We start from the raw sequence: 13,375 nt of genomic DNA, 5'->3' as shown, positions 1-13,375 counted from the left end.
AAGAGGCTGAAAAAGTATGAATGCAAAAATGCACTGAAATATTAAAACAAAATCAAAACAAGCAAAATTGGATGGAAATTAACTACAAAGCAATGGATATTTCTTTGAATAGGGACAACTGATGTAGATAAAATGCAAGGTTTGAAAGCTATACTTCATGAAATTTAAATCATTAATACTTACCAGAAATATTAGGAATGAAGGGCAATGTTTTAGTTTGTTAATCTATGGGGCATTATCATATATGAACTGCAAACTTAACTGACCTTAAGTAATGTGTTTGACAAGTTCCAGGCTAATACCAAAGAACAATCCTACTTAGAAAGGAACAACTGCTTCACATATTAAATAGAAACAATGTGAATAATGCAATAATGGTTAATGAATTCAAAGTCATATATTTCACAGAACAAAATTTAAATCAAATTATTTACCATGTATTGGAAATTGGATCTTAAAACTGTTGCATAATTTCTAACCACAGGAACACAATTAAGAGAAATTGAGTCTCCAAGTCAAAAAGAAATAGGTTTATTGAGAGATGTCCGATCTCACAATAAAGCCAGACTTCTGGTCAAGATAAAAAGACCCAGAGCACTATGATAGACTTTCCTATATACCCCAAAGAACATTTCAGTGCCATATTAAAAATAGAGCAGGACATACTTCTCATTGGTAGAGGAAGTCAATTGATGGTGACTTGATAGTCACTTGATAGAAAAGAGTGGAATGGGGAATCCTGAACTAGTGACACAAATGATAAGAGTGGGTGGTGTTGGGTGGTGCTAGGCTTCGAAGTCAGGGTCAGACCTAGTAATATATATTAGATCACAAGTTCAAGACCATAATTATTGCTGATGGTGCATGATATAGCAAATTTTAAAGGGTGAGGCTGACATTAAGACCTATGCTAAAAATAATTAAGTATATATTAATTAAGTTATCTTACTTAATTCAGCCTTAATAATTATACTAAAATAATCACAAATGGCCTACTAAAATTGTTAGTTATGCTAACATTAGTTACCTATCTTAGAATTACTATTATGGTAATCTAAAAGCTATTACTAACATTAAAATATAATCCTCATCTAAGGGGGTTGGGAATTTTTCACTCACAAAACTCCATTTAAAGTAAGATATTTAGTCAAAATAAAAGAATTTTAGTCCCTCTTACTAAAGATGACATAATTAGCAGGGCATTTGGTATAGCAAAAAAAAAAAGTAAAAATGAGCATACTTGATGAAAAGACCAAGAGAAAAATCAGTATTAACATGTTGTAAGAATAGAAGACTATAATATTTCAAAAGACTCATCTTGTCTGAAGATTACAGAAAAAATAAAGAAGATGAGTTAAATGGATCATAAAAGATTGAAATAATGGACATATGGAAGAAGTGAGTTAAAATTCATCAGAATAGATGTAATCAGAGTTGACCTAAAATAATCTTCTGGTCAGGAAAGGGAAGAAACAGGGCTAATTTTGAAAGTTTAAATGAAAATATCCTTGATAAGGGAAAGAAATGATGAAAAGAGAATGCTTTATATAGTATTTTCTTCAATAAGTCATTAAAAATAAAGTAAGTTAGACAAAGCAGTATGGTAATGGTGAGCAAAGGGGTACCCTGAATCATAAATTCTTCTATGGGGAATATTTTTCTTATGAAAAATAATGGAAGGAAAAACAAGAAATCAATTTTTGTTCTGAAAATGGTAGTGGTAAATGTTTTGTGTGGGTGGAGATTTAGATCAGACCACATACAGAGTAGACACCTATTACAGTTGTTTGTTGGTTTTCTTTTTTTAAAAGAAAATAGAAGTTTACAAAAAGGTGAAGCTTCAGCATAGGATCTTTTTTTTTTTCCCTGTGGAAGAATAGAAACTAAGGGCATACTACTTCAATCTAAACTTACTTCAAGGATATAGTGACAATTTTCCCCATAAAAGTAACAGCGGTATTTAATGGAAGCAAATTAAAATGAACAATTATATGATTGGGTTTTCATGAATTTCTTACAAAATACTGATAGGGAGTGGTATACCAATTATGAAAACAGAATACAATAATTTCCTATATACAAGAAGCACCATACCAGGAAGATGTTTAGAGGATAAAAAATGAATGGTCAGAAAAGTAGCACTTATACTTTTGAGTAATGTATATAATGTTTGTCCTAAAATCTAGGCTTTGAAATCTTTTAGAGGAGTTTTAGGAGAAGAGACTCACCAGCTCCTGGAATCAGGAAGATGAATTTTTGGAAGAGGGTGCCATGGAGATGCCTGCAGAAACCACACACTGCATCAAGAGATCCAGAATGAACTGAACTGAAGGGGATTGTACACATTTATTGTGAATGTAAACGCTTATGCCAAAGGGGAAAGCCCCCCAATTGGCTTTTTGTCATTGCAGCTATTAATTTTTAATAAGGTTTGCTAACTTTGAGAGTTATAAAAATAAGATTGTGGTTGTTGTTTATAAAATATTAACCCTTGTCAGAAAAACTGTTAGCCACTTTTATTTACAAGATAGAGGTATGAAATATAGGAAAGAGGTAGGAAAAAATAGCCTAGCTACAAATACCTTAATCCTAGACTGTGAAGGCAGATCTGAAAGCAAGTCTCACCAGAATCCAAAGTCCTAATTAGTAAGCTGAAATCCAAAGAGGCAGGAGATGCTGAAAAACTGCCAAGATACCTCAGTGCACATGAGGCTAAGACCTCCAAGAATCTCACCAGAGCTCAGGCTGAAGAGAGTGTCCTACTGAAGCACCAACCAAGAGAGGGTCTCCTACCTGAATATCCAAGGAAGCAAAGAGTGAATTTTGTCCTTCAGTTTCACCTTTTATAATCCTTTTTCCATGTCACTTCCTGTCTCTCTCCCACTTCATGGGAACCAATCACAGCTTCCTAATTTGCCTAGCACTGTGGGGGGGGGGGGCAGTGTTTATGGCCTTGGGGTGGTGAACTAGTAAGTGATTTGTGATCTCTCTTACTTAATGATTAGTTAGTGTGATAGGGAAAGGATGTTTTGCAACAAACTGCATGTTTCAGGGTGACTGACAGGAGCATGTGACTCAGAGTCACATGGGAGCCTAAGGGTGAAAATCTGGGGAAAGGTTCTAAAATCCCAACTGTCTGGGCACTTCTCTCCTGAAGGTCCTTGGTTGGAGGTTTGAAAAACAGGTTTCTGGCTTTTCCTGATACCAACTGAAGAGAAGAATCTTTTGAACTGGCTGCTGGCAGCTTGAACAGAAGATTGAGGACACACTTCTCCACTGGACCTGTTTGGACAGTTATCACCTGAAGATCCTGGCCCATTTGATTGGACTACACTTGTGAAACTTGTTATTGGGGAAACTTATTGTTTAACTTAGAATAATATAGGATTAGATAGATTTATAGAAATATGAGTGTAAGATAACTTGTAATAATTCTCCTGACCCCTTTTCCTTCCTCCACTTTCCAACCAATAAATCTGAATTTTTTATCTTTCCCTCTTTTTTATTCCTCACCAAAATCCTATTATAATACTAGGTACTAAGTAAAGGTACTTTAAGTTCTTGATTTGATTAAATAAAAGTTTGCTGATTGAGTACACATTAAAAATAAACTAAGAGAGTCTAATTCTCTCTTTATATTTCTATCCCCTTCTTGTTCCCAGGATGCTGCAATTTCCCTTTAAAAAAAAGTGCAATGTTTTATTTACCTGTTGTGGGTATAGATTGGTTATTTGAAATGATTCATTGGGGACACTTGGCATGTTCATCTCCCAAGACCCTTAGTTGAAGAGATTTCAACTAGTTCATCTCCTAATAGAATCACAGGGGAGATTGTGAGAAGGGAATTTGTGTGTTGATTTGATCATTCAGAGATTTGAAATTCCCTTCCATTTATTTTGAATTTGAGTCAATCAGCAACCATGAAATTGATCCCACAGGCATTGCCTCCCTGGGTGGTGCCAGGCTAATTGTAAAACCAGGATTGGTTCCTGGGGAGTGATGTAAGAAAGCTAGTGGGTGTAATGAAGACTTATAAGATGAAACCCAGCAGGAAAATGGGGGTGGGGTTGTTGTTTTCCAAGGCTGAGATTTGGAGACGGACACTGAGTTGTTAGGCTCTGGATTATTAGACTAGGAAATTCCTCACCTCCTTTTTTTATTTCTCTTATTTACTTTTTCTTACAAATTAATCTAGCTATTAATAGTCTTGTGACATAGGGGTTAATTACAATTACAACCATTCTAATCATTACAAATGCAGTAGTAAAAATAAATATTGTTAAAAATCATTCAGGGGAAATACGTTGTTTAAAGATATGGATTATAGAACAATTTATTATATAAATACATATAATGCATAATGTATTAGTTTATTATTTAACATATAAGTAATATATTACTATATTATTATCTTATATATAATGTTATATATTATTTTAACACTATATTTTAATATACACTAAATAACATATTGTCCATTTATTTTAAACAAATGTTAAGAGAAATGGCTTTTTGAGTGTATACATAATATTTATTAAAGTTTAAATTTAAATCTTTGTCAATTTTATTTAATTTTTTAAAATTAATTTTTATTTTAAAATATTTTTCCATGTTTACATTATTCATTTTCTTTCCTTCTCCTCTTCTCTTTCCCCTCCCAGAGCTGATAAGCAATTCCACTGGGTTGTACAAATGTTATCACTTGATACTGTTAGGGTCCGTTTAGGGGCCAAAGGAACAGAACAGACGCTGCAATCAGCACAGAGAGGTGGTTTATTGTAACACAGTTACACACGCGTGGGGAGGAGCCCAAGGCAGGTCCTCCCCGAAGCAAATTTAAGGCAGGCTTATATACCCATGGAGCTTACCAGGGGTCCATGTGGTTATCACACAAGGTGGGGGGATCAAGGTGGTTATCATGTGGGGTGGGGAGGTCAAGGTGTCCATCACTCAGGGGGTGCTTATCTATGTTGGGTGCTTATCTATGTTGGGTATGTTGGTGGGGTGGGGAGGTCAAGGTGTCCATCACTCAGGGTGTGTGGGTTTAGAGGGGGTGCTTATCTATGTTGGGTTCGTTGGCCTAGGAGGGGTGTTTATCTATGTTGGGCTCGTGGGCCTAGTCGGCCCAGTTCCCTTTCATTCCACACTTTTTTTTTTTTTCAGTGGCCTGGGGTCCCTGAGGCCCATGGTTGTTGGGTGATTACCATGGCTGGGGGTGGTTGGGCCTGTGAACCTTTGGGCAGTGCCTGTGTTAGGAGTAGTGGTATCTGTCTTTTAAGGAGGTTGAGTATCAGAGTGACCAGGGGTGGACCCCCAATGAGTAGGATTAGGATGACGAGTAGGACGCCTCCGATCGTGACAATGAGGCTGGTTAGCCATGGGGAGAAATCGAACCATCCATGGGGAGACAGTGTAGCCCACGATTTAGACTCTCTATCTCTCTGCCTCTTTTCGAGGTTCTTTCTGATGGTGGCTAAGTTGCTCCGGATAACTCCAGAGTGATTAGCATAAAAACAGCACTCTTCCCCCAATGCGGCACAGAGGCCTCCTTCCTTAAGGAAGAGGAGGTCCAGTCCCCGTCTATTCTGCAGCACCACCTCGGCTAGGGAGCTGTGGGATTGTTCTAGAAACTTAATGGAGTCCTCAAGGCGTTTAATGTCGCTGTCTATTGAGGTCAGGACGGGTTGCAACCCAACCTCCTGGTAGACGAGGGCCCCTATTCCTGTGGCTGCTCCCGTTACCCCTAAGATAGCTGCTATAGTCAGGCCTACGACTGCTCTTTTCTGGCGGTGGGTTGCATGTTCCAGGGCCCCGGGGATCTCGTCCTCTGAGTGGTAAAGGACTCTAGGGACAATAACAGCGGCTACGCAGAACTCCTGGCTCGTGCTCAGGTATGCGACGGAGACACATCGTAATAACATACCCATCGCGTGCCAGTGGGAGGGCGGAGATATGAGTCGGCAGGTACGGAACCCAAGGCCATGGTGGTGGCGCAGAGGGAGGTGTAGATCTTCTGGTCGGTGGGTTTGGGTTGGCCCACACAAAGTCCTTTTCCTTCCATTTCAACAGTTACCCCGACGGTGGTGTCCATCCAATTGCAATTAGAATCCAGAGTGGAGCTTTCTGGGTCGAGTATGGACAGATTGGAAGGGGCTAGGTTATGGCCATACCCCGAGAGGTACGAGGACGGGGTGAGGCACAGCCAGCAGGAGGAGGTGAGATTTGGCCGGGTGTTGTTCAGGGCTAGAAAGGTGCCGTCGAGTAAATCGAGGTACGGGTCCAGCCTGGGGTTCGAATTCCCAGCTGCGTGGGCGAGGGATAGGGGGAGAATCAGGATGATCGGGAATCTGGTCTTGGTTAGGGCAAGGAAAGGGATTGCCGCAAGGAGCAAGGGGGGTAGGGAGCCGATATCCGTGGCGGTGGACCTCGGGGGGGTGAGGGTTAGTGGGGGGGTAGGGGTAAGGGTCAATATCTTGGGGAGCTTTTGGCTTGAGTCCAATGGGTCTCCTGTGTAGGGCTGGATGTAATGCCCCGTAATGTTCCTGCTGATGGCCACAGCAGTCCCCGCGCAAGAGGAGTTGGTGTACTGATGCCATATGACTACCCCGTGGGTCGGGGCGGGCGTGGTTGGGTCCGGGGGGGTGGGTGTTATCCTAAGCTTAGTCTTGGGCTCTGGTTGCTGGTGCAGATTCTGCAGTGGTCCTGCGCTGTGCGAGGCGGGGTCCGGCCTTTTCGTAATCCTGAAGGTGGTCCCAATGTTTCTTCTCCCTTTAATATATTTCCTGAGGCCCCAAGTTCGTCCGTGCAACCAGGTCCCGGACGTCGGTTGGAGGACCGTAAAGTTGAGGTGGGTGCACTGGTGGGGTGAGGGGTGGCAGGCAAGTCTGATAAAGGGGTCCTGTTCTGGAGGGGCCCAGGAGGGATTGCCCGTTACTGCAGTCTCGCAGCCCCAGTGACGACAGTAAAATTGACCCGGGGAGTTGCAGTAGGACTTCTCCGGGTTGGAACTGGGGCATGTGTAATATGATCCACCGGTGCCCCACTGGTTACACGGGGGGCCCTTGGGTCCACTGATTCCATAGGGGAATAGTCTGCATACCTCGATTGTAAGGGTCGGGGCCAGTGGTGTGGTGGTGCTGGCAAGGGTGATCCACTTGGCGTGGGTGGTGGTCCACCCGGCTGGCTGGTAAGAGACATATAAGCACGTTAAGGTCCAAGTGGCCATCCTGTGGGGGTTCGTGTCCCTCCATGGTCTGAAGGTTCGGGTGGCTGTGGGTTCGACAGGAGCAGTGGTATTGGCAGGAACAGTGGTCTCGGCAGGAACGGAGGTCTCGACTGGAACGGTGGTCTCGGCAGGAACAGTGGTCTCGGCAGGAACGGTGGTGTCGACTGGCACGGTGGTCTCGACAGGAACAGTGGTCTCGGCAGGAACAGTGGTCTCGGCAGGAACAGTGGTCTCGGCAGGAACAGTGGTTTCGGCCATCCAGGAGACGCAATCTCCTGAGTCGCCCCAGGCCAAGCAGACTGCATTGGGGAAGGGGGTCCATGGGATTAAGGGGGGGGGCATATTTCTGGGTAGCGAACAAGTTTTACGGAGTTCCGGATGCTGCACCACAAAACGCAACTGGAGCCTTGGTCTCGACTGCGTATGAAAGTGTATCCCTCTGGGCATTGCATCAGAGATGGGGAGGTGAATGCAATGTTACGGAGGAGGAGAGCTAGGGTTAACGAGAGGAGGTAGGGCCTCCCAGCCATTAGATTCGGCTAAGCGTCAGCTTCAGAGGGTTGTGGGGGTGGATCTTGGCTTGCCACTCCGGGTTAGGTGCTGCGGTGGGTCGAGCGTGCGAGTGGTGGATCCAGGGGCCTATCCCGTCCACCTTGATAGCTGAGGGGGTAGTCAGCAAGATCACATACGGTCCTTTCCACCTGGGTTGGAGAGTTTCCTTCCGATGTCTCTTGACCAGCACCCAGTCGCCTGGCTGGAGGTTGTGTGGCTCAGCAGGGGGTGGCTGGAACCTGGCGCGAAGACGTGGCCACAGGTCCTGATGTATCTGAGACAGGGAGAGAATAAAATCTCGAAGGTGGGGAGGTGTCTTCTCCGGGGACGGTGTGGAGGGGAGTATCGGGGGTAGGGAGCCATAAAGGATTTCGTAAGGGGTGAGGGATAGGGGGCCTGGTGTATTACAGGTTTTAAAAAGGGCCAAGGGAAGGAGGGTCACCCAGTCCCGGCCAGTCTCCCAAGTGAGTTTAGTAAGAAACTCTTTTAGGGTCCGATTCATTCTCTCCACTTGCCCTGAACTTTGGGGTCTATACTCGCAATGCAATTTCCAATTTACCCCCAAGCCTTTCGCCAAAAGCTGAATGGTTCGGCTAACAAAGGCCGGACCGTTGTCCGATCCTAGGGAAGCGGGTAACCCATACCTGGGGATGATGTCTTCTAAGAAGTGTTTGGCCACTACCTGGGCGGTTTCAGTTTTTGTAGGGAAGGCTTCCGGCCACCCTGTGAAGGTGTCGATCATGACGAGGAGGTACCGGTACCCGAATTTTCCTGGTTTTACCTCTGTAAAGTCGAGCTCCCAGTGCTCGCAGGGTCGCGTTCCTCGCAGGCGGGTTCCTGGGGCCGGGGTCGGTTTCCCAGGCTGTACAAGCTGGCAGGTGGTACAATTGCGGGCAAGTTCCTCAAGGAAGGAGTCCATTCCGCGGAACCTTATCCGCCCCTTGCGCAGAAGCTCCCGGAGGTTGCGGTGTCCTAAGTGGGTGAGGCAGTGGAGGTGGGTAGCCAACAGGCAGCCTGCCGAGTGGGGCAGGAGGAGGTTGCCCTCCCTGTCTCGGGAGTATGTCTCGTGGTCCCTTGGAGCTGCTCCCTCTTGTTTCCCTACCCATATCCGGTCTTCCTCTGAGTACGGGGCCGGTTCTGAGGGAGGGGTCGGGACCGGGAGGTCATCAAGGGATGCGGTTAGGGTGAGGACTGAGGGCATTGGGGCTTGGATTGCTGCCTTCCTGGCGGCTTCATCCGCCCATCTATTTCCCAGCGCCGGGTGGGAGTCCCCCTTCTGATGGCCTGGTGTGTGTATAACGGAGACCTGGCGGGGTTCCCACACAGCCCCTAACAGTTCCTGGATGTTACGTAGGTGTGCTATCGGTTTCCCGGTGGATGTTACGTATCCCCTCTCGTGGTAAATGGGGGCATGAACGTGCAAGGTGGCAAATGCATAGCGGCTGTCTGTGTAAATGTTTACACGTTTCCCTCTTGCCGCTCGTAGGGCTGCTTCTAAGGCGAGAAGTTCGGCTCGCTGAGCTGACGTCCCTTCCGGGAGCTTGGCCGCCCAAACAACGATTCCTTCATCATTGACTACTGCTGCCCCTGCTACCCTGGCCCCGGAGGGAGTGATGAAGCTGCTCCCATCAGTAAAATAAACAAGTTCTGGGTTGGGTAATGGTGTATCCTTGAGGTCTGGCCTGGCCGAGATTGCCTCCACCAGTATCTCCTGACAGGAGTGGAGGCTTAGTTGCTCCCCCGAGGGTAGCAGGGTGGCTGGGTTTAAGGCTGTTGTAACCTTGAAGGTGATTTGGGGTTCATTGAGAAGCAGGGACTGGTAATGGGTGAGTCTGGAATGGGAGGGCCATCTGACCGGAGGCTGTCGTAGGACCGTTTCTATGGCGTGGGTCGTGGCTACCGTCAGTGCCTGGCCGTGGGTCAGCTTGTCTGCGTCTTTGACCAGTAAGGCAACTGCCGCAATTATGCGGAGGCACGCTGGCCACCCTGACGCAACCGGGTCCATCTTTTTGGACAAGTAAGCGACCGGCCTGTCCCATGGTCCTAGCCTCTGGGTGAGGACTCCCTTGGCCACCCCTTGCCTTTCATCCACAAAGAGGAGGAAGGGCTTCTCAGGGTCGGGTAAGGCTAAGGCTGGTGCCTTCAGCATGGCCGTTCGGAGCTTCCGAAAGGCGGAGTCCATTTCTGGTGTCCAGGTCCATTCTCTGGATTCCCTAGCAGCCTGGTAGAGGGGGTTCGCTATGGTGGCAAAGTCGGGAACCCATAGGCGGCAATATCCTACCGTGCCGAGGAATTCCCGGAATTTCCTTGGAGAGGAGGGGGTTGGGATTGCCAGAATAGATTGGGTCATTGCTGGTGTGAGCCACCGGAAGCCCCCCTTGAGGCGGTACCCCAGAAACGTTACCTCAGTCCGCGCTATGTGGGCTTTCTTGGCACTGACCCGGTATCCGGCATCCTGGAGGCACTGCAAGAGCGCACGGGTGGCTTCTTTACATTGCTCTTTGGATGGTGATGCAATGAGGAGATCATCCACGTACTGCAGGAGGGTCACGTCCGGATGGCTGGAGCGGAATTCTTCCAGATCGCGCGCTAGTGCGTCGCTGAAGAGTGTTGGGCTGAGTTTCAGTCCCTGGGGGAGCCTGGTCCAGGTCATCTGTGAGACGACCTGGGAGGTTGGCGAGCGCCACTCAAAGGCAAAAATGGGTTGGCTTACAGGGGCCAGGGGCAGTGTGAAAAAGGCATCCTTCAAGTCCAGAGTGGTATACCAGGCGAGTGAGGGGTGTAGGTTGCTGAGTAGGGTGTAGGGGTTGGGGACAGTCGGGTGGATGTCTTCCACTCGTTTGTTGACCTCTCGAAGGTCCTGGACTGGGCGATAGTCCCCGGATCCAGGTTTCCTGACTGGCAGGAGAGGGGTATTCCATAGGGACTTACAGGGAATAAGTATCCCGGTTTTCATAAGTCTTTCAATATGTGGTTGGATGCCCTGTCGTGCTGCTAGCGGCATGGGATACTGCTTAACCCGTACTGGTGCAGACCCGGCCTTCAAGGGGATTACTACCGGGGCGTGGTGGATTGCTAGCCCCACACCGGAAACCTCTGCCCACACTCCTGGGTAGGCCTCTACCCAGGGTCTGATGTGTGGAGGAATGTCTTTCGAGGTAGGGGCAGAGAAAAGGCGGTGCTCATCTTGGAGGGCCATTGTAAGGATAGTGAGGGGAGTCCCTTCGGCATCTGTGACTGATACTGAGTCCTGGTGGAAGTGTATACAGGCGCCGAGTTTGTGTAGGAGGTCCCGGCCTAGAAGGGGTGCGGGGCTATCAGGGACGACCAGAAAGGGATGGGAGACGGTGTGGGAACCAAGGTCCACTGTTCGTTCCGTGGTCCAGGGGTAGGGGCGAGAGCCGGCTACCCCTTGAACCACGGAGTACTTGGAGGTTACATCCCCAAAGGCCTGTTTGAGAACTGAGTGTTCTGCCCCCGTGTCTACTAGGAGGGGGACGGCAGTCCCCTCAATACGAGCAGTTACCCAGGGCTCGGGGAGGGGGCCCGAGTCCCGACCCCATCAGTCCCTATCACTAAAGGACAGGGCCGGCCTACCAGATCGGTTGTTCGTAGGTGGGGGCCTTCTCTGCCGTCCCCTGGTGCCGGAGACTTTCTGAGGGCACTCACGTTGCCAGTGACCTGGCCTCCCACAGAAATAGCAAGATTTCCCTGAGGTGGTGTTTGCCCGGGTTGGTGGGGGCTGAAGGACTGCTGCCAATATGCGGGTGGCATCTTGTTGGGCCCTAAGCATTTGTCTATGTGCTCGGTCTTCTCTGGAGCGTTGCTCAGAGAGTTTCTGGTCTTGCCTAAGTAAATCTTCCTGCCTGAGCCGTTCTGCCCTCTCTTCGGGGGATTCCCTAGAGTTATAGACCTTTTCTGCCACCTTTAAGAGCTCCTCCAGGGATTGTGCTGTGAAGGCATCCACCCTTTGCAGCTTTTTCCGGATGTCTGGAGCAGACTGGTTAACGAAGGCTAGCAAAATGGCGGTTTGATTGCTGGGGGCGGCGGGATCCATGGGGGAGTAGATCCGGAAGGCGTTCTGCAAGCGTTCTAGAAAGGCTGCCGGGGTCTCCTCTGGCCCTTGTCTAACTGCCCCAATTTTGGTCAGATTAGTAGGCTTTCGTGCTGCTGCACGGAGGCCCGCTAGGAGATTCTGGCGATAGGACTGAAGACGCTCCCTACCTTGTTCCGTGGAGAAGTCCCAGTCAGGCCGGTTAGAGGGGAAGGCGGCCTCAAGCCGCGCGTTGTCAGTGGTGGGGCGGCCGTCGTCTCCCAAAATCAGCTTACGCCCCTCTACTAGGATTCTGTCGCGCTCCTCGCCGGTAAAAAGGGTGCGAAGGAGCTGCTGACAGTCATCCCAGGTGGGGCTGTGGGTTAAGAAGACAGACTCCAAGAGGTCTATAAGTTTCTGAGGGTGTTCCGAGAAAGGGGGGTTCTGATGTTTCCAATTATATAAGTCAGAGGAGGTGAAGGGCCAGTATTGGTGCATTAATGGTCCTCCCGGGACCATGGGCCCCACCGCCCGGACAGGGAGGGCCACCGTGGAGGATGGTTGGGCGGCTCCCTCCTGCGGGGGGGTGCGCCCCCTTGTCCGGTGGGCTGGGGGAGGAGAGGTTGGTCCCAGGGGTAGTGCTTGGGCTTCCCCTGGGGGATGGGGTAAAAAGGGGGCCGGTGGATTATAGGGAGGTGGTAGGGGAAGATCCAACAGAGGTTCTTCAGGGGCTGGGAGGACAGGGGGTGCCGAGGGGTCCGGCTGTTTGCCTCCAGAGGTGGCGGCGGCTCGTTGGTCTAGGGTGAGTGCCAAGGCCTGAACCAGGTCCGTGTAGGGCTGGAGCCAAGGCGGGGGATCTTGGGCTAGGGATTGCCATGTGAGGATGTACGGCATTTGGTCAGGGTGCCCCTCCTTTCCGGGGAGGAGGATTCTTGCCCTCACAGCTGAGATTATGGCCTTATCCCATGTACCCCCAATGGGCCAGCCTACTCCAAATGTGGGCCACTCCGCATTAACAAAGGTTTGGAGTTTCCCTTTCTTCACTTCTAAGCCTATGCTTGCTGCCCTATTTTTAAAATCCCCGAAATGGTGGAGGACCAGGTCGATAGGCTGGCTTTGAGAATTACCCATTCCTGTGTAGTGAAAGTAAGAAGGAAGATGAGAATACAGATAAGGAGAGAAAGGAAGGTAAGGAAAAGAAGACCACGCGTGGTGAGGAAGAAATCAAGGGGACCGTCAGCCGAGTTAGTGTGTCTGCGACGGGGGGGGGGTAGCCCAAACAAATTAAGGTTAAATTTGGGCCTACCCATGTGCCGGCGGCCGAGTGAGGCGTCCCTCAGTCGGTGCACCGGCGCGGGACTCAAACCCACACGGATGGGACTCAAACCCACCTAACAACAAGTGGGACCCTAGCCCACCTAACGGCCAGTGGGATTTGTAACCCACTGAAAGACTGTGGCCTCAGGACTTGAACCTGGGGCCAGTAGCGGGACTGTAACCCACTGGTAGCCTCAGGACTCGAACCTGGGGCCCGTACCTGCAGGATTTTGTGGGGTATGCGTTGG

The 13,375-nt window shown here is 48.7% G+C and overlaps 1 protein-coding gene across 1 annotated transcript; it reads right to left on the bottom strand.

Annotated features, from left to right (window-relative positions):
• Positions 1 to 7,593: 7,593 nt before the first annotated feature.
• LOC103105672 (uncharacterized) lies at positions 7,594 to 12,704 on the bottom strand. Its single transcript, XM_056803799.1, has 2 exons — positions 11,375 to 12,704; positions 7,594 to 11,263 (listed from the first exon to the last, which is right to left on the bottom strand). Exons 1-2 carry the CDS (start codon positions 12,702 to 12,704, stop codon positions 7,755 to 7,757), a joined length of 4,839 nt encoding a protein of 1,612 aa, XP_056659777.1. The 3' UTR covers positions 7,594 to 7,754.
• Between the last annotated feature and the right edge of the window lie 671 nt (positions 12,705 to 13,375).

This window comes from Monodelphis domestica, chromosome 6, assembly GCF_027887165.1.
Source record: "Monodelphis domestica isolate mMonDom1 chromosome 6, mMonDom1.pri, whole genome shotgun sequence".
Classification (NCBI taxonomy): Eukaryota; Metazoa; Chordata; class Mammalia; order Didelphimorphia; family Didelphidae; genus Monodelphis; species Monodelphis domestica.
This window is presented reverse-complemented; position numbering and strand designations above follow the sequence as displayed.

Bases quoted from the DNA above. Each gene is read 5' to 3' on its own strand.
- LOC103105672 (XM_056803799.1), bottom strand. From the start codon at position 12,704: ATGCCGTACATCCTCACATGGCAATCCCTAGCCCAAGATCCCCCGCCT. The intron at 11,264-11,374 runs GTAGGCCGGCCC...TCCCCCTCCTAG, and splicing joins ACCTACGAACAACCGATCTG to TAGACACGGGGGCAGAACAC.